The sequence below is a fragment of the Aythya marila genome (genome assembly GCF_965140915.1).
Source record: "Aythya marila genome assembly, chromosome: Z".
Lineage (NCBI taxonomy): Eukaryota > Metazoa > Chordata > Aves > Anseriformes > Anatidae > Aythya > Aythya marila.
The window spans coordinates 29,382,410-29,402,284 of record NC_139080.1 but is presented as its reverse complement, the minus strand read 5'-3'; the positions used below and the strand labels follow the sequence as shown (position 1 = coordinate 29,402,284).

At 36.2% G+C, this 19,875-nt stretch overlaps 1 protein-coding gene across 6 annotated transcripts in view; it reads left to right on the top strand.

Moving 5' to 3' along the window:
- GLIS3 (GLIS family zinc finger 3) overlaps positions 1 to 11,843 on the top strand; it is a 181,666-nt gene extending 169,823 nt beyond the window's left edge. For 3 of the 6 annotated variants that reach the window (XM_082783467.1, XM_082783463.1, XM_082783466.1), the window contains 2 exons: positions 6,575 to 6,757; positions 7,921 to 11,842. In XM_082783467.1, the coding sequence (XP_082639593.1) occupies positions 6,575 to 6,757; positions 7,921 to 8,057 (320 nt within the window). In that variant the 3' untranslated portion in view covers positions 8,058 to 11,842. Of the gene's footprint in view, positions 1 to 6,574; positions 6,758 to 7,920 lie in introns of all 6 variants that reach the window. The other 3 variants (XM_082783464.1, XM_082783462.1, XM_082783465.1) reach the window with 2 other exon arrangements.
- Positions 11,844 to 19,875: the final 8,032 nt, after the last annotated feature.

Below are 19,875 nucleotides of genomic sequence, written 5' to 3'. Positions count from 1 at the left end.
AATTGCCAGCAGGTCGAGGGAGGGGACTGTACCCCTCTGCTCTGCCCTTATGAGGCCCCAGATGGTGTGCTGTGTCCAGGTCTGGGGCCCCCAGCACAAGAATGATTTGGATCTGTTAGAGTGGGTCCAGAGAGGGCCATGACATGGGTCGCTAAAACCATTTTAAGAATTCCCAGGATAGATCTCCATATGGGGGGATCTCACATGTATATTGAAGCCCTACTCCACATCCAAACTGAAGTGAGAGCTTTATTCTGTCTCCCAAATGGGTCCAAAAATGGATTAAGTTCAAGGGTTTGGACATTAAACCCTTACCTTACTTGATCATATATTAGTATTACCATGCTTGCCTCCCTGTCACAGGAAAAGCTATGCTGAAAATACACTTTGCTGACAGGAATTATATATGCAGAGATAGCAGCTGAAAGTTGCAATTGTACAGATCTCTGCAATTAAAATTGGTAGGAAGACAATGTGAGCTGAACTCTCCTTTTTTTATTTCTTTTTTTTTTTTTCATAGGTATAATACATGGCAAAGCAACATCCACAATTGGGTATTAAACATTCTTTCAAAAACTAAGTAACTTATTGTCACTTTAAGATGACAATATTTTTTCAGAATATTCTCCCTCCAACTTAAGTGCAGCTGTCGCACTTATATGGGCTATTCTAAAATCTTTGTTTGTCATTTGTGGCTGATCTGCTTACCTAAACTCTCCCTCTAAAGAACAAATATTTGGGAATTCATGGTCAGGTTTTCTCAGCAATAACAAAATTATTTCTGCCTTCCTTATTCACATCATTATAATGTAAAAGAACAACATGGAGCTATTTCACCAGCCTGGACTATTTGTTATATAAGCCGTTGGAAGCTCTATTATTTTCTGTCTCCTACAGTCCATATCCTGCCTCTTCGTGATTTAAAGTTCCGTAGCTATAGCCACTTCAGCTCTGTCCACTACCAGAAAATTGTGACATTATTCTGTTTCATTATGTAGTCTTAAACTTGTCAACTCCATTTAAATTGGCTGTACTAAGGAAGAAAAATTTCATTGCCAGGAAAGCTTTTTGAGGAAAACAAGTTCTAAACAATCTCCCTTACAGAAAATCTGAGCATTTACAAATTCCTGGAGATCACAGAGCACTATCTTTTAGAAAGAAATGTAGGATATGGAAGATTGACTAGACTCTTATATCTAATAGCTACTTGAATTGTGATACTGCTTTTTATGGGAAAAAATATTGCCTGAAGCTGAGATTTCATGATTTGTTTTGAGTGATTTTCAGCATCAGACACCTGATAATATCTGAGGGGTCTTTTTCACGCCTTAGATAGTGTTATATAATGCAGTAAATACAGTCTCTCCCTCCTCTTGTGAAAATCATTATTTCCATTGAAGCACGGGATGTTTTGAATTGATGTTAAAAAACTGGCTGCATGGCAGACATGAAGCTCTTCCTTTTTCCTTTCCTTTCCTTTCCTTTCCTTTCCTTTCCTTTCCTTTCCTTTCCTTTCCTTTCCTTTCCTTTCCTTTCCTTTCCTTTCCTTTCCTTTCCTTTCCTTTCCTTTCCTTTCCTTTCCTTTCCTTTCCTTTCCTTTCCTTTCCTTTCCTTTCCTTTCCTTTCCTTTCCTTTCCTTTCCTTTCCTTTCCTTTCCTTTCCTTTCACTGCAGTATTGTTTAATGCATAACCATAGACAGTAAATCTGAAACTATCCTGAACTGGAGCCTGGTGCGATGACTTACCAGCTTGACTAGGATGCCATTGTACTACTTCTAGACAGAATACATGTAAAATACAGTCCTGGTCCTGGAAATTTTCAAAAGTTGGCCCAGGACCTGTATTGTGCTGGTGAATCTTGCAGTTAGGAACTAACTACAGGTAGTACACAGGCAGTTGCAAAAATAAAATATTTTTCTGAGACAGGTCAGAAAAGGTGAGTGAGATAGGAAAAATCGCTATAGAAACTCCTCCTTCACGGTGAGCAATCTTCTGAATATAGTGTAGAGTGACATAAAAATCCTCTGGACATGAACATAGCTGATGAATAATGCTTCTAATTCTGCCTAAACATTTCTGCACTAAAAATCTGACTGTTCTTTAAAGTCATGCCTGTAACTCATGCCATATGTGTTTGTGAGTTAAGATGATGACCAGTATTGGCTGAGTAATGAAAGAAGGAAAAAAGTAATGTAAAATAATCAGTGCAATAAAAGCAGCAATTTCTTTTAAAAACAGTTGTTAGCTGATACGAGTTAACTATACTAGTGTAGCTATACAGGCAGCTATACTAGTAAGAGTTATTTTTTGGTTAGCAAGAGTCAAAATCAATTAAAAAATATATATATATTTCTAGCTTTCCATGTTTGCAAGTCCATCTGGAAGTACAATGTCCAACTGATATCTTTTTGCTCTATGCTAGCTTTCCTTTTTCTTTTGCTCTTCACACTCAAATGCTACTAAATGATGTTTCTGTAATTAACCCAATGGGCACTGTGGAAATATGCTGCAAAGAAACACCATAGAACACCTGTAGTTCAGGTCAAAGATAGATAGAAATTTTACATACCAGAGCAGTAGAGAGCACTCACACATAATGTGTATATCACAGTAAGAATTATAATGATTTTCTTGAGAAAATATTCTCTGGGAAAGCTTTGTGATGCCACGCAGAGAGCTGACAGAGAAGGAAATAAATGTCTGTCAGAAAATTCCTACCTTGTGGAAATGATAACTGTGGCAGTCACGGCTAGTGACATATCAGTAATGAAATCTTTGTCCCTGTCAGGTCAATGGGATCAAGAGTCTATCACAAACTTATGTGGACCAGAATTTCAACTGTGAATTTAAAATGAGCTGTGTACTTGTGGTTTTCAGATACTCAGAATCTCTCAGGTCAAGGCTCTGTATATGATAAAGAACAAGAGCTTCTTGCATTTAGAAGAGATTCTTGCAACACACAGCAATTTTTTTATATGTATGAATATTTCACTTCCCTCAGGAAATAATGTTATCATACCAGAAAAATACCTGTGTCTTGATTTCATTGATCTTGGCTATAGTGTATTGATTCAAAGAAACATGATTGATGTAACCTTGTGTGTGTGTTGTGCATGAGTATGTTTAAAAGTTTGGTAACAGAGCAACGGATACAATCCAGAGATGCAGTCCTGAGAAGATAAGTTCAATTTCTGGAAGTTCGTTAGCCAATGTGTTTGCCTTTTCATTTTTTTTCCCATTGATTAAAAAAAAAAAAAAAAAAGGTAGAAAACTGTTCCTCTGTTCCTACCATTAATTCCCTAACAGATAATCTCAACAGAGGTGCCAGGAGGTATGCTCAGGGTTTAGGGCCTGAATTTTATGTGGCTTCATGTTATCCTACCCTTAGCAGTACTGTTGATTAGTTTGGGCATAGCACCATGTGAACAAACTAGAGAGTTCATAATACCAAGTTAGGAGATTTTGCTGTATCTTGTTTGGGCTCCAGTTCCAAGAGCTCTGCTTTGACCTCATTCACTGTAATATGGACAGAGACATATTCACAGACATGGACAGAGACATTTAGTATAGTACCCAATAACAGATTGAAAGAGAATGATGCCCCCTCTTCTTATCCATCCTGTTTATGGCTGTGCATTTGATAAGATGGGTATCTATGACACTGAATTACAAAAATACCATGTATCTAGGAAAGTGGTATTAATCTTCTGTGTTCCTTTTCCATCTTAAAAACGTATTTGGGGGTTTATCAGTTAATTTAAGTTCTTTGTGCACTTCCCTGATTCTTGCTGGAATGTAGTGGCTAACATACCAATGCGTCAAAGCTTCTAAGACTTTGCTAGACAATATTCTTTTGCTCAAGTAGGGAATGAGCAAACACAGAGGATGTGACTCACAATATCTCAACCCCAAGGTAAGTAATCTTTCTGCCAGGCTTCGGATAGCAATAGTCAAAGTTACTGCCAGATTTTTCTGCATTGGGAACAAGACGCTGTGAGAAAAGCAGAAATAGAGAATGAGTACAGAGCAGTATGAAAGAACATTTCAGCATGTGTATTGAGGGGTCTTGCCAGCTGGCTCAGACCACTGTAGACTGAAATGATTGTTTCTGGTAACTTATCTGACTCAAAAATAAACTTTCAGAGGGTGTTCTATTGCTGGTTGAGAGAAAAATTTAAAAGCATTTTGAAAGGGGGCAAAAGCTGTCAATAGCTATGTAACTTCTAAGTTAAGTTTTAGATGGCTATTGTTTTTTCTTTCATTTTATTTTATTTTACTCATTTTTTTTTACTGAATGCCAGGATTGAACATTTAAGAATTGATGGGTTGCAAATTCCTAACATGCTTTCCAGTCTGAGTCAGTTTTGTTCCAGTTAAACTTTAAAAGAAAAAAAAAATCAAAACTGTCATCTTACATCCAGGGCTGTCAAGTACCCACAGCCTCTGCAAAAGATAATGGAAGCCATGAGTGTTCAGCCTCTAGAGCAAGCAGAGCCTACAAGTTTGTGCCTGATGTGTATGTCTGCAGCCTGCTATGGATGAGGAACCATACTTCTTTTTATTTTTTTATTTCTTCTTTATCTTCTTTTGGTCCTTTGTATGAGGGCAAAAAACTCTTTCTTCATGCAGGTTTTCAGACACAAGACTGACAATTATTTGTATGTTACTCCATGAAACATCTCTATCTAAAGTCTTATTATGTATGTGTAAATTAAGCATGTATCTCACATTGTGCACACGAAAGTGGCTTTCAAGACTACTATTTAAAATTCAAGGACTATATTTCACATATCTTTGTTACTTAGACCTCTCTATTAATTCTATTCTGAGTTTCAGTGCATAGGTTCAGGTTGCCTTTTCCTGTCCAAAATCCTGGCCTATCTTGATGCCTTTAAATACTGAGGTTTTTGCTTCAGTTAAGGCACGTGCCAATATGTGTATGTTTCCTTGAAGGAGACCACAGAAATATAATCTCAAAGGAAAAATAACTAATAAAATTCCTAAACCATTCATCCTTCTTCCCATTTTGGCAGAAAATTGGTTATATCACATAAAGTGATACAGCATGTTTTCCACTCTATTCTTTTCTTTTCTCCATCCCTATTATTCATGAAATTCCTTATCTTTACATAAACACTTACTGCAGCTTTAGCAAACAGTCCCATGGGGATGCTTCTATAGGGAAGTTAGTAGAAACACACCTAGCTCCTGGACACAATACAGCGGAAATTTGCCACGTGCTTTGTGATCATTGCATGTTTCTAAGCATAGCATACCTTTGCAAAGGAATTTGAGGACTGGAGGTTTGTTTGGGTTGGGGTTTCTGACGGTCAAGGCCCACAGCTTCTATGTGACATCTTGGAGGTAGTACACTGTCTTTTGCCCTGCATTTCTATGCATAGAAAGAGAAAAGCAAGAACAGCTAGCTGCAGAAAATGCAGAGGAGCTTGATTCACAGTGACTCAGGTTTTCCTAAAGTAAAAATAATTTTAAAATATTTTAATACTGAAATTATAATGGTTTCATTACTAGCATATGAGACATCTGAGAACTGTAATGAACATATTACAGAAAACAGAAATAAATACATAGTCTCTTAATCTGTAAATGCCAGCCTTCATAATCTCAGCAAAAACTGCAAAACTTTCATCCGGTAGCATATTTTAAGGGGGAGAAATGACATTGCTTCCGTGAGAGAAAACTACAGGTCAGGATAGTGCTGGATATCTGCCTATGCCTCTTCCATTGAGTACATATCCCTGTTTCACCAAGAAGCTTTTTGGTTATATAAATAAATATATTTTGATCTGAATTTCTATGCAAATTTGATCAGTTTTATATGCCTCTCTCAAATATATCTCTTAAAGAACAATGACAAAAAATAAATAAAAATAAATAAATAAATGGAAAGTAACACAAAAACCCTGGTGGGGATCTTTTATGTCAAGTGACGTAGCTGAGCTCAATTCTCCTTCCCATAGACTCATTGCTACTGAACTGCAGGAGAGACTCTAATCCTGTGCATACAAACATGAGACCCCATGGATCATTAGCTAGCAGCCCTTCTGAGTCTCTGAGGCTCCCCCACTATCAACCAGCCCTCAGTGGCAAACCTCAAAATTTTATTTATTCTTCCATTTTCTCAGCAGGGGTGAATGTGCTGCTTTTATTCACACCCTACTTATGCAATCCTATTATTTTGAATTAACCCATTTCTTAGATTCTTTAGACCCTAGACCAGCGTGAAGTCTAGAGATTACCAGTTTAACCAGCAGGACCGCAAAGTTAAAGGGAGAAATCTGAAAAATCTCATCTTCTATTCAGTCAGTGCCTCTCAGAAATCATGTTAGGGTCAGGAAGTCCATGAAGCAGAATGCATTGGGAATTTGTAGCAACTGAAGAAAGTCCTGGGGAGCTTCATTAGAAAGCTGCTTTATGGGCAGAAAATAATTGAAGTCCTGGTGCTACTGTAGTCAGAATTTTTCCATTCATTTCTCATGGTCAATATTCCATGCACTGTCTCTTGTATCTATGTCCAGCTGTTTTATTGACCACTTTCTTCTCCATGTTCTAGGTTTTTATGGTCAGCTTCAGACTTTCTGCCCTCCCCATTATCCTGATACTCAGAAGAACGTACAACACAATGTTTCTTGCAGTATGGTTCCTCCCTTTGAAGACTGCTTATTACCTACATCAGTGGGCCAGGCAGGGCTTGGTGTTTTTCATCGAACTTTTTCAGCTCACTCTGGTATTACAGGTAAATGTCAGCTAGGGACTTTCTAGACAGTGGTGTACAGTTTGTGGACTTTGATAGATCTGCTTCAGCTATGAATATGACTGGGACCTGTCATGACAGGGTTTACTCTTCACAAAGAGGAGGGGAGCATTCGGACACAGTCACCATGGATCACTGTAATATCTAGCCCATGCGCAAACTCTGCGCTGTTGAGGGTTTCTCAATGGTCTAACCTCTGGTGGTCAGAGAGTCACAAGATCACATATTCATTTCTAAATACATGTACAGTTCCTCGAGCCCTGCATGATCTTTGCTCAGCCACTCCACTCAGATAGAACTGTAGCAGGGACCTAAGATGACTTAAACCATCAATTTTCCTATATCCATGTTTGACTTTTCTGTTTTGAAATTCATTTAGTCACATTTCCATGACACAAAGTGTCTGGCTACACACTTTTCTGTTCACACTTCGCTTCCTCTCTTCCTAACTGAAAGGGTATTGCATGCTGCTCTGGAAAGGAGAAAGTTACCTCTGTGTAGAGAATCAGCCAAAGGCAATGAACCTATACTTAGGACTTAATTGCATATTATGCCCAAGTTTTTCTTGTCCTTCTATACAGCATGATTTTCAATTAACATTTATTGCTCTTTGAAATCTCCTTTACATCTTTACCCTTCAGTAAATAGCCAGAGCAGCCATGTCACTTCAAAGTCTCATGTTATAGAAAGATGTAGTCCCGAAGACAAAAAATTTTCAGCAGTTATTTTTGTGCTTACATCTATTACTTATTGAAAAGAGGAATTTCTGTCCTAGTGGCTGCTTTATGGCAATTGAGTTCTACAATACTTTTTTGTCTTATATATTGGGTATGATGAAATTGGGTATTGGGTATGATGAAATTCTGTAACCAAGCATGAAGTTAAATTTAAAAGTTATAACAATTGTAGTATCCATTAAGTGTGCAAGTATTAGTTGTGATTAAGTCTGCTGTAATTCAGACTTGATTCTGACAGTTCCTCCCTTGGCAAACAGTAAGTTACGTATTAATTTCAGACATACATAGGCTTGCTTGTTTTGTTAGTCTGTTTGGTCTGAAGCTGTTTCCAATTCTCTGCATAACTATTAAGGTATTCTCCATGGCATACTTATCCTGGCTAATTAATTATTTTTGTACTTTTCCCAGTTTATGACTTTCCAGCAGGGCCCACAGGCATCTTTGGTGATTCAGCCCGCAGCATGCCAGAGGATAGCAGTTTCCTACAAATAAATGCAGTGGATCGTTGTCCCAGCCAACTTTCTTCTGTCTACACGGAAAGCTAAAACCATCTAACTCTGACAAGAACTTGGTTCCATTTCATCTTGCCGTTCTGATATTTCTCTACAAATTTTTTCTCTCTGTAAAACTACCATGTATGTATGGGGATATGGGTTAATATACATACAAAAAACAAACAAACAAACAAACAAAAAAAATTACCAAGCATTCATCAAGTAACCAAGCAGTCAGCTGAGAAGGAGATCATTGGGAGAAAGAAAGTTTTGCCAAAACCTTAGCAATCGTTTCTTTTCTTTTCATCTGTGGCACAGCAACTCTACTTTGTTGTTCTTGTTGTTGTTGTTGTTTATTCTTTTTAATTTCTCAAAGGGAATTTGAAGACTGAATAAGAAAACTGGTTGTTGGCTATATTCCTTTCAACCTGAACAGTAGAATCATTGAAGAATGCAACTTCAGAAAATTCCTTAAAAAGGAAGTAAAACCAGAGTATACTACAAACATTTCAAAGATACACAGCTTTTTGCACAGCCTGTTTGTATTTGGTGCTTCTGAAGTTAAACACATACCAGCAAAATAAAAGGGAGAGAAATTACACACACATCCTGGCACTACCCATTGGAGGCATTGGCATGTCTTCTCTATGGGTCCAAAGATCCTTGGAACTGGATTTTCTTACAGGCTTTTGTTTAGGTGTGTTTTCCATTCCTCTGTATTTAAGCCATATGATATGGCAGTTACTTTTTTCCAACATTCCTTCTGACCCAGTTCTTCATGCAAAGAAGGGTTAAATGCACTACATGAGAAGGTACATTGACTTCATCTATATTTAGCACAGTTGCTATAAAAAAATAATGTTTGAACTTTATGTTGATTTTTAACTATATTGTAGGGCTTTATTTGCTGTATGTACCATAATACTCTGTAGGAAAGTTTAAAATACTCTTCCTTAAATTCCATAGATTTAAAAGCAATCCATACTGATTCAATTAAATTTTTGTTGCCCTAATATTTTAATTTCCATAACATATTTTCAGTAAGAAGAACTACTCGTAAGTTTACTGTGTTCCCTCTGGTTATTCAGAAATGTAAAACTGGTTTAGTGGTTTTGTTTCTTCTACTTAGGGTCAGGCTCTGGTCCTCAAATTTTTACAGGGTACAATAAAATGAGGTTGCCTCTTGTGATAGCCGCAAGAGTATGAGTTAAAAACACAATTTTGAAATAGAGATGAGTCATCACTGCGAGGATGTTTAGTTTGGGAGCAACACTTACATTATGTAAGACTGAGCTTTTAGATTATTCCGTTTTCAGCTATTTTGTGGACTTACTGCATAAGTTGCATTTTAATATTCTTACAACTTGTTTTAATATGAAGGACAAAAATCCAAAGATTCTTTCTTTCTGGCTAGACTGTAACTATGCTTCTGAAATCACTCATCCAGAACGATGAATTTTAAAAATTGTTTATACACATTTTCTTATCCTGAGAAGCTTTTCAGAGCTATTGAATAGAATGTGGGTCAATTTCTTAATTTAATTTGCCATTATGTTGCATAGATAAATTTATGTCCAGACATTTGTAAACACTGGTAATGCTCTAAAGATTGTTTTCCTGCATTTTGTCCTTACACACAGGCACATCTGCTCATATATTTAAATGAGAGACTTTTATCCAGTAAGCTCAAAGTAGACATGAATAAGCCATGTACATAAACTGTGTAAATCAATAAGTAATAATATGGCTTAAATAAAGAGAATTCTCTATTAAATTTTTCCACTTTGTATTCTGTTTCTCACATCACAAGCACAACCCTCTGCTTCACCTTCCATTAGTAGTTCTATTTGTTACCATATGCATATTTAATTGGAGTAAATAACATCAGGTTTCCATACACAGCTATAAGATACACATGGAAAAAAAGCCCACTTGCATTAGTGTAGGATTAGGCCTTTTTAGTAAAGCTTTAATTTTGTGCTGACTTAAAGCCCATTCTGTGATCTCTGCACATGCCTATCTTGTTTCAGCAGGTGTAGCTAGACATGCTGAACACTTCCCATTTCAAACCTGTAGGACTGCACTTTTTTCCACCAAAGTCACTATGAGGAGAATTGGGCCCACTGTATGGGTATGCATGTGTATATATATATATAATTTTGTATATAGAAATCCTTCAAGGTTCTCCATGGTTATCCAGGATTCGTCAGCTATTGTGTATCAAACTGAAATATTGCTGCTGACTTCAGATCTCTACCACACTGATTTTTATTTTTCTGAAATATTTCTTCTGGTATCTGATAGCACAAGCTATCGAGTAGAGATGGCTTGTAAGTCATAGATGATCCTGACCAAAGGAAAGGTGGAAAGACAGATTTCAAGAATGGTGTGATTTTTGCATTCATCAGTTTAATTTGAAAAAGGAAAGATTTCCAAGTCATTCATTCATTCCTGTGTATGCCTAGATTTATGTATGTATATATGCATTCACAGTATACAGCTTTCTACAAGTCTTAATCTTAAAAAAGGAGCTAGAATACAGCCAAATTAAGCAAATTAGAGTGGGCTACCACTCTGTAAAAAGGCACACCTTTGTTTACTTCCATGTCATAGACAAAGGGGATTCTTCATGATTATTTCATTATTCTCTTTCCGGTCAGACTGACTTTAGGAGATAGATAAACTTATATCACCAAGGGCAATTGTATTTAAAAATAAATAAATAAATAAAAAATATCGTGTTTTTGATAGGGAATCATGTTTGTCACATATTAAAATGAAAATGGTGCTTGTGAAAATGAAATGCATAATGCCAGTTACTGACTTGTGTGCAAATATTTGCATCTTGGTGATTTTTGTGTTGTTGCTCTAGTTGCTGGATAACATTAACTTCCTAAAGGGATTCATATCTAAGAAATGAAGTTATTTTAGACCATGGACATTAAACAATACTCTAATGAAATTATTTACAATCATTCTTTTTATACACTTCTCTGTTTTCAGACTCATGGTATTTTTATATCTGCATTAGAAGTGGGTCTACACTGGAGTTTAAAATATAATTTCAGATTGCATATGAGTACTTTTGTGAGTGTATGAGTGCATGGGTGTACATGTGTTTGGATATCCCTCTCTATGTATATATGTACATGTATATATGCACACATACATATAGGGATTGTGGTTTCCTAGTACTGGATGATGAAGTATTGTAGTTCTGAGGCCATCAGTCACATTGTATTGTATTTTCAACTTTCTTTGAAGAGGTGTGAATGAGTTTAAAAATTTTAACTGTTTATTCTTTGTTTTCCCTGTGTAATTTTACAGCAAATAATTCAAATAGCACTTTTTTGTTGTTTGCATGATTTTTTTATATATTTTCTATTTTCTAAGAACAGATAAAACAAAAGAAAAAGACTACAATTTAAAATTAGCTGGGTGGGGTTTTATTTAATAAAAAAAAAATCCCTCTATTATATACAGAAAGCAGCAACTTGTGTAGTATTTTTTACATGAAGCACTTCATTGAGGAGAAAAGTGGGAATAAGTTTTTCCAAAACCTTACAGGATTTTCTACATATTTATAGATGCTTATATATACAGATATGAACTCAATTTTCCATAATGTATATCTGGCTGATATTTGCTCTAATGACGTATCTGTTACAAACCATGAAAAATAAATTTTCAAAAGAATTTATGTTTTTTCTTTACTAGTATGTGTAAAATTTTATGATTTGTTACAGTTAATTTTCATATAATCGTAAATTCTTTGGTCCTGTTTCATAAAATTCTTTTTTTATGTAAAAGGTAAAAAGGAGAGTATTTGCACATGGTAGAAAATAAAACTGGAAAAATATATCTCAATGACGTGATTATTAGAACGTCTTATTTTGAGATGCCTTTGAGACTGCTCAAGTCATTGTCCTTCTCCATAAAACTGGTAGTATCTGTGTGGATTAGAATAATTAGAAACAGAAATATATATATATTATATATATATATATTTGAGACATATATATATATATGTCTCAAAGATTTCTTCTAAAAAACACCTTGATTAGAATATTAAGATCACATTTAATGATTGTTAAAGTGAAGCTAGAGATTTGTAGAGACAAGTGAGTGCCTCTGTGTGTTTACACCCTGGGTGGAGAAACAAATAATAGAAGAACATTTAATTTCATTTTTGTGCTGTGGTAGTTTTTTTGTTTGTTTGTTTCTTCATTCACATGTTTCTGCAATCAAACATAGTTAAACACAGTTTTACTTTTCTGTCTGGTTACAGCAGTATTTCTAACATTAAGAATAGTTAGTGTTTCTAACTGTTATGAAGCTGTTTCAGAGCATTTAATATAAGAAAAAAAAAAAACAAAAACAAAACAAAAAAAAAACAACATCTATTTTCATTATGCATTAGGGAAATATACTTCAACTTTTAAAGAATATTTAATTAGTCTGAATAGTGAAAAATACGAACAACAACCAAAAAAAAAAAAAAAAAAAAAGGTAAAATACTTTTTTTAAAAAGTGAAAAAAAAAAAATGTTTGTGAAGAGACCTTTGAAAGTAATGATCAAGTCTGATTTTACTATGAAATTATTGGAAGATTTGCTCTGAGTCAACCATGAACCGAACCAAACCTAGTGAGGCCTGGTATGTGTGTGACCTTAGAAAAGGCTTACCAAAACCACATTTTGCCCAGTGAATTCTTATTCACACTGTATCTTAATTTAATATAGGAAACTTGCCCCATGGTTTAGAAAAAATTGCTAGTGGATCCTGTGGGCAACCATGAAGAACTTGGATTTCATTAATTTTACTGTTTCTCCATTCAGTTTTTCTCTTTGATAGAGCCCTTAAAATAAGAATTATACCAATTCAGTACACACTGGGTTGTAACATGGCCTGAAATATCTCAAAGTCATGTGCTTTTCTTGGCTTGGGTGCCTGAGCCAAACCATTTTTTAACAATATCCTGCAGCCCTTCCTATGGCGAAATAGTGCAGTGTTATAAAGAAATTACAACAATAATTATGTTCCTGCAAAACACATCAAGTTGCCTGATTTTTTTATTCTGTTAAGTGTGGTTTCTTTTTTGTCCTAATTCAGAACAAAACACCATTTTGAAACACCAGAATTTCTTATGAGATGGAAATTCCAGAGTGGAGTTACTTTGTTGCTTGTACTTGGTTACAGGAGTTCTCCCATGCACCTGTGACAAAGTCTATTCCTGTATTCATACCAACTGTGCCCTGTTGAAAAATAACTTAATTAAGCTAATATTTGCTATACAACTAGATCCTTCAATAAGAAAGAACATACAAACGATATGGAACATTCTTCCATCTGAATATGAATGTATTCATATTTACTGCACCTAATTAAAATATGTCTTATATTCGAAGTTAGAATTACTATGTCTGTAGGAGAACACTATATCCATTTTCCTAGGCCAAGATTCTTAGGCAAATCAGGAAAATGCTGTGATACTTCTTCATGTTAAGATTCATTAAAATTGTCATTTCCTACCTTGGATCACTTCATCACCCAAAATAACACCGAATGCATTTTTAATTACCTGCTGCACAAATATATTTTTAAATGCTATCTGTTAACCACTGTAAATAAGCCTCCTCAAGAAGCAACAGAAAAAAGTATCTTGCATAATTGGAAGTTTTAAAGTGGACTGTTTTTGCATGACTCTATACACTCACTCACTAATAAAAAGCTACAGGAAATACAATGCTAATACTTAATACTACAGAATAAAAAAAATGCTAGATTTTTGAGGTTGCTATGCTTTCTTCCAAAATTTTAATTTATATTTTGCATCTATCTTCCCTGAAAATATAATTTTCTCATTTAAAAGCAAGGTATGAAAAGTAATTCTACCACATCTTCCCATGCCATTTATAGATTTACAGCCAAAGTAAGCTTACCCAGCAGTCAATATCATTAATGATTTACAAATGAGATAGGCTAGTTCAGTGAACTGTAACAAAGAATGCCTTTCTATGTGTCTAGTTAAAAGTTCCACATACCTTTGTTATAACCAGAAAATGCAAACCTCATGCATGGTTGCAACTAGATACACAGGATAAAGCATTATATCTAGGTAGACAGATGAAAATTTAACCATTTCCTCAATGTCATGCATTTTTCTCATTCTGCCAGACATACTTGACCCTGTCCATTAGTGGGCACACTGTAGGATGCTTACACATGTAAATCACCCAACTTTAACTATTCCAGGTACAGGCACAGTGAGATTATTTAAATTCATGGAATCCAGGGTGACCCAGCCTCCTCAATCCCCTCAATCCCTCAAAATTCTCAGAAAATACCAGCAAAATTCTTTTGGGAAAAAAAAAAAAAAAAAAAAAAAAAAAAAAAAGTTGTTGCTAGAACTGTGGCTGACACATCTACTATCATGATAAGAGACCGGAAGCACTGTGATTTCACCTGCTGAAACTTAATCTCAACAATAACAGTAGTTTCTAGCATGAGTACACTAACTAAATCTGAACCAACCTTTACAATAAAGTCAGATTATGAAACTAACACAAATGCAGTTTGAAGTTTTAATCAGAAATAAAAGGCTGGCACACAGATTGACTGTGTTGCTGTTGCCTGTTGCTATACTTTTTCTGCTATTTGAAGTTGTTCTTAATTACTTACGAGCCCTGTTCACTGCAGAAACTTTTAGATGAAGAATTTGTGCTTGCAGTTGGACTCTTCAGCTTAGTGGACCTTTTTCATGGAAACTTCATGTTTTGTTCATTGCTGAGTAAATTTGCTTTGAATTAAGGTGGGGGAGATTGTGTTTAGCTAAAATAGGCTTACATAACGGTGGCCTAACTGCATTTACTTTACACTTTCTTCTTTTATCCCTAACACCAACATGACCGTCAGTGAGGCTATGCTCAATGGCTCAAATGAAAAAAAAAAAAAAAAAAAAAGGAAAAAAAAAAAAAGATTGAGCTTGACGATTCAATATTCTTCATTGTAGTTTCATATTATGTGACTTGCAAGGGGACATTTAACACACAGGAACAAGCTGAAGCTAAACTACTTGGCCTGATCAGTTTTTCATGCCTCACTGATGGAGCTGTGAATCCTTCTACTTTCACTGAATGATGGCCTTATTCAAGGCTATGGTTCGAGTCAATACATATGATGAAGGTTGTTAGCTGAGAAAAAAAGACCCTTGATGAAAATTATGACTACAAGTGACTTTTATGCTACTTTGTCCCAAGGGCTTGCCAGTGTGGGTCACATATACTTCTAGCACACCTAAAGATCTTCTGAAGCAACTGGGCAACCAGTGTCACCCAGGGCTCAGTGTAGCCTGTGCTTCTCCCAAGGATACTGCCTGCACAGATGAACAATTTTTATAAGCTTGTGCCACCTGGGAATCCCACTGCAAAATGGATCCTCAGGAAGCTGACTGGTTGGGGGGTTGACACTGTAATTGTGAGGTTTGTGTTTATTGTAATTCTGGCCATCTATACTAAGAAAAAGTTGAAGAGGTCTAATATCTGTTTTTTGCACAACAAACACAACAGACTATATCAAATGAATTTCTACTGGGCAATCTAATACTTACTTTTATTACTGTTGTTTGTATTTAAAGGCTTTGGAATATTCTGTTATGCTAAGGTCAGAACCAAGAAAGTAGAGGACAAATCTTTAACTATACTATATTTTCTCTTTTGTTGCTCAGAAATTCTTCCTGACATAAAGTGTCAAAATCAGTACTTTACCAGTTGTATACACGCTACATTCTTGATCTGAATTGTAAGGGGGTAGAACTTAACTCATCAAACTGACAAAGCACACTAAACATGTTACTCATTTTGGAACAGAACAAATGTGAATTTTTACCTTTCTGCTTGCAAAAGAAGGCAGGTAGGATAACTTAAGTATGCCCTTCTTGAAAATCATACTCAAGTCTAAATTTACATTGAATATTTTGTTTAACCTAAAAGGAAAACTAAACCACTGATATGTTTCAAGCACTTTTTGCCAATTTCCTTGAAACAAGCCAGAACTAAATTTCATGAAGGCAAACATGAAATTTCTATCTAGCTAGTTTATTTAGTTTAATCAAACTATGGTATCAAGATCAGGGTGCTGCTAGTAACACCAAACATCATAAGTATTGTTAAGCTGCTGTTCCTAAGTCCCACTGGGAAACAGTGGTCCTGTGAATGGAAAAACTACGTCTCCTATCTTGTTTACTATGTGTTGTAGGAGGCCTGACTGCTCTGGTGAGGATGAACTGAGTTGTAAACACACATGCCTTTAAAGAATCAAAGGGCAAAGGAGGTGACAGATCTATAACCTAGTTCTTCACCTGAAAAGGGTCATGAGCATTCAGCCTGGAATTAGAGGGTTCTAATAACTAGGTTTCAATTGCAAGAAAAATTACCATTATTTCAAAGTTGTCAGTAACAGGGGATTGATTACAAGTAATTTAAACTATTTTTTCAATTGAAAAGGCTTGTAAGCATGACTTTTTGAGGAAAAATGGCAAAGAAAATAATAAAAAATAATTGTAGTACAATATATCTCTATAGTATATATGTACAGAGACACAAGAAGGACATGCAGAAATCGATAAAATGTTTTTCCTTTCAAAGTTCTCAAGGCTCTTTCCTAAAACAAGGGGAGAATACATTAGTCTTAATTTGGAGTTCTATTTGCCAGTAACACTTATAAAAAATAGTATAGTTTCTGTCCGGGTAAAGCCATTGCAAACGTCATCAAAGACACATGATACTATTACTTATTGGAAGATGTAGATTGCTTATAATTTGGAATATAATCCAGTGGTCGTTTGTTGCCTTCCAAATTTTTATTAGTCACATTGATTTTATGCTCACAGTGCCTGAGAGCCTTGTTCCAATTTAATGTAAACCTTTAAGCAGATTCTCAATGTCACTTTACCATATGTACCCATTAATATCAAGTTAACATGGACACTACAATTTTGGCAAAGCAGATTCATGCATCCACTCTTCTCTGACATAACTAACTTCACAACTTACACTGCAAAGGAGAACTTTTTATGCACTGGTCCCCCATTCTTTGTGGGAAGCAGGGAAAGCCTCACTGCAAAGTCAAGAAGAATGTCTATTTTCTCTTCCTTTTTTTTTTCTTTTTTCTTTTTTTTCTTTTTTCTTTTTTTCATTGTTTCTGGAATAGGGGATAAGAGAAAAGTCTATAAAAATGTAACATAAGATTATTAACATAATAATAATTAATGTAATAATATAATGTAATAATTTTATGATTATAAAATTATTCATGTAATACAAAATTATTAACCTAAGTCACTGTTTGCACTGAAATTAACTGGAAATGATATTCTAAAATTCTGTATAGAGATACTTTAGCATAAGCATGAATACTGAATCAGGCCTAGTAAGAGCCAATAATAAAAGCTCATCTAAATTTCATATAGTTGGATTTGGTTAGAAAGGAGAGAAAAAGTGAGTAATCTACTTTTTTTCATCTGAAGGCTTCTCCCTGCTAGACTATGTGTGGGACTACAAAATGTTGGACTTAATCCTATAGCCTTACCTCATCCTTCAGGCATTTAACAAAGGCAGTATTATTGAGTGCTGAGTTTCAACTAATTATCAGAAGTGAGTGAGAGAAAAAGGGGACAAAGAGCACCTGACATGATGCCATGTTTATAATTCACACAGACATCTAGGATAACAAGCTCTCTGTGCAACAGCATTTCATGATCTCTTGTAGTAGGCTATTATTTCTTCAGCAAAGAAGATGAAGTGCTTGATGAAAAGTGGCAGCTAATAAGTGTGTTAGAAGTGCGTCACCTGTCTTTACATCATTTAACCTGTGATGCCCTATTGCTGCAGGACTGTATTTTATGTGCAAGAGTCAGAAGGTTCTTCGCTTCACTGAGTCTCCTTAGAGGCTCCAGTAATTAATTCTGGAAATTGCACCTGGGAATCCCAAACATGCCTCTTTGCATGGCAACAAAATGCAACAGGGTACAAGGGCATTCTGGAAACAACAGGGTGAGAAATGATGCCAGACAACACCTCTCCAAGTGGTCACGTTCTTGGTGAATTCTTTGCATACCTTACGTGTGATGGCCCCCCAAAAATATATGCATACTATAGCTTGAAAAAGGGTTGAGAAGCAGAACCAAGTTCTTCACCAAGCTTGAGTAAAAGCAAAAATGATTTCCATTCAAAAGTCTGCACTTATTAAATTGGGATGAATTGGATAAACTTATTGGCTGGGTAACCTTCTAGACTGTCTTTATACAAGGTCAAACAGCATCAAGCAGCCCTGAAAATAGTAAAGCCATATTTTATGGGCAAATTTAGAAGCTGAAGAAAACTCTGTAATGTTGGTGGACATGTCAGCAACTCTTCAGTGAAGGTAAATAAGCTTTCATGGAATCACAGAATCACAGAACGGTCTTAACTATTTGGTTGAAAGGAACTTCTGAAGGTCATGCAGTTCAACCCTCCACACTCAAGATGGGACACCCTTTCCCAAGACCATGTCCAGATGGATTTTGAGTATAGCATTACCGGATGGTTTGGGTCAGAACAAACCTTAAAAATCATCTAGTTCTACCCACCCTGCCACCAGCAGGGATGCCTTCCAATACATCAAATTACCAAAAGCCTCACCCAAACTGACCTTGAAAACTTCTTGGAAGGGGGCATCCACAACTTCTCTGGGGACCCGTTTTTAGTGTCTCACTACCTTTGTAGTGAAGAATTTCTTCCTAAAATCTAATATAAACCTACCCCAAATTATCCTCTTTTAACTAAAACCATTACTGTGACCTCTCAGATTTTCCTCATGGAAGAGGTGCTCCAGTCCATCATCTTAGTGGTCCTCCACTGGACTCTCTCCAGTATGCCCGCATCTCTCTTGTACTGGGGTGCCCAGAACTGGACACAGTACTCCAGGTGTGACCTCATCAGTGTTGAGTAGAGGGAAAGGATCACCTCTCTTGACCTGCTTATTATACTTTGCTTATTGCAGACAAGAATACTGATGGCCTTCATAGAAGCAAGGACACATTGCTAGTCCATGTTCAACTTGGTGTCCACCAGGACTCCCATGTCCTTTTCTGTGGAGCTCCTTTCCAGATGGCTAGCACCCAGCATATACTGGTGCCTGGAGTTCTTCCTCCCCAGCCTCAGGACTCTGAACTCTTACTGAGCTTCATGAGATTTTGTCAGCCCAACTCTCCAGTCTGTCAAAGTTCCTCTGGATGACAGCATGGCCTACGAGTGAATCAGCCACTCTTTCTAGTTCCATGTCATCTGCAAATTTACTGAGGGTGCAACTCTACCCTATCATCCAGATCATTGATGAAGTGTTAAACAGGACAGGACTCTGTATTAACCTGTGGGGTACTCTGCTCATTACAGGCCTCCAACTAGATTTTGCAGTACTGACCACTACCCTCTTGGCCCAGCCATTCAATAACATGTTGAAACAGTAACATCCACTGTTTAAAACACAAGACTGAAATAACCTGTATCTTTCACCCCTCCATCCATCTGCAGCAAAAGGACAAATCCTGAGAAAGTAACAGCAGGTTTTATATTGGCTTTGCATTTGTTGAGGAGGGATCCAGGCCCCATACCTTGAAAGAAAGTCAGCTTGTATACTTTCGTGTTACTCATTGTGTCTTTGTCCACCCTTATTGCTACATATTATTGTTTGAAACGTGTGTTGAGGTGAGGTACATGGGTTTAGAAAACTCCCTATCTTGGTCAAAGACAATGCCACTTGCTGACAGTAAACAAAATGTCAGCTGGTGACTATGATGTAAAAGCAAAGCTGAGGGAACACTACTGATGGGA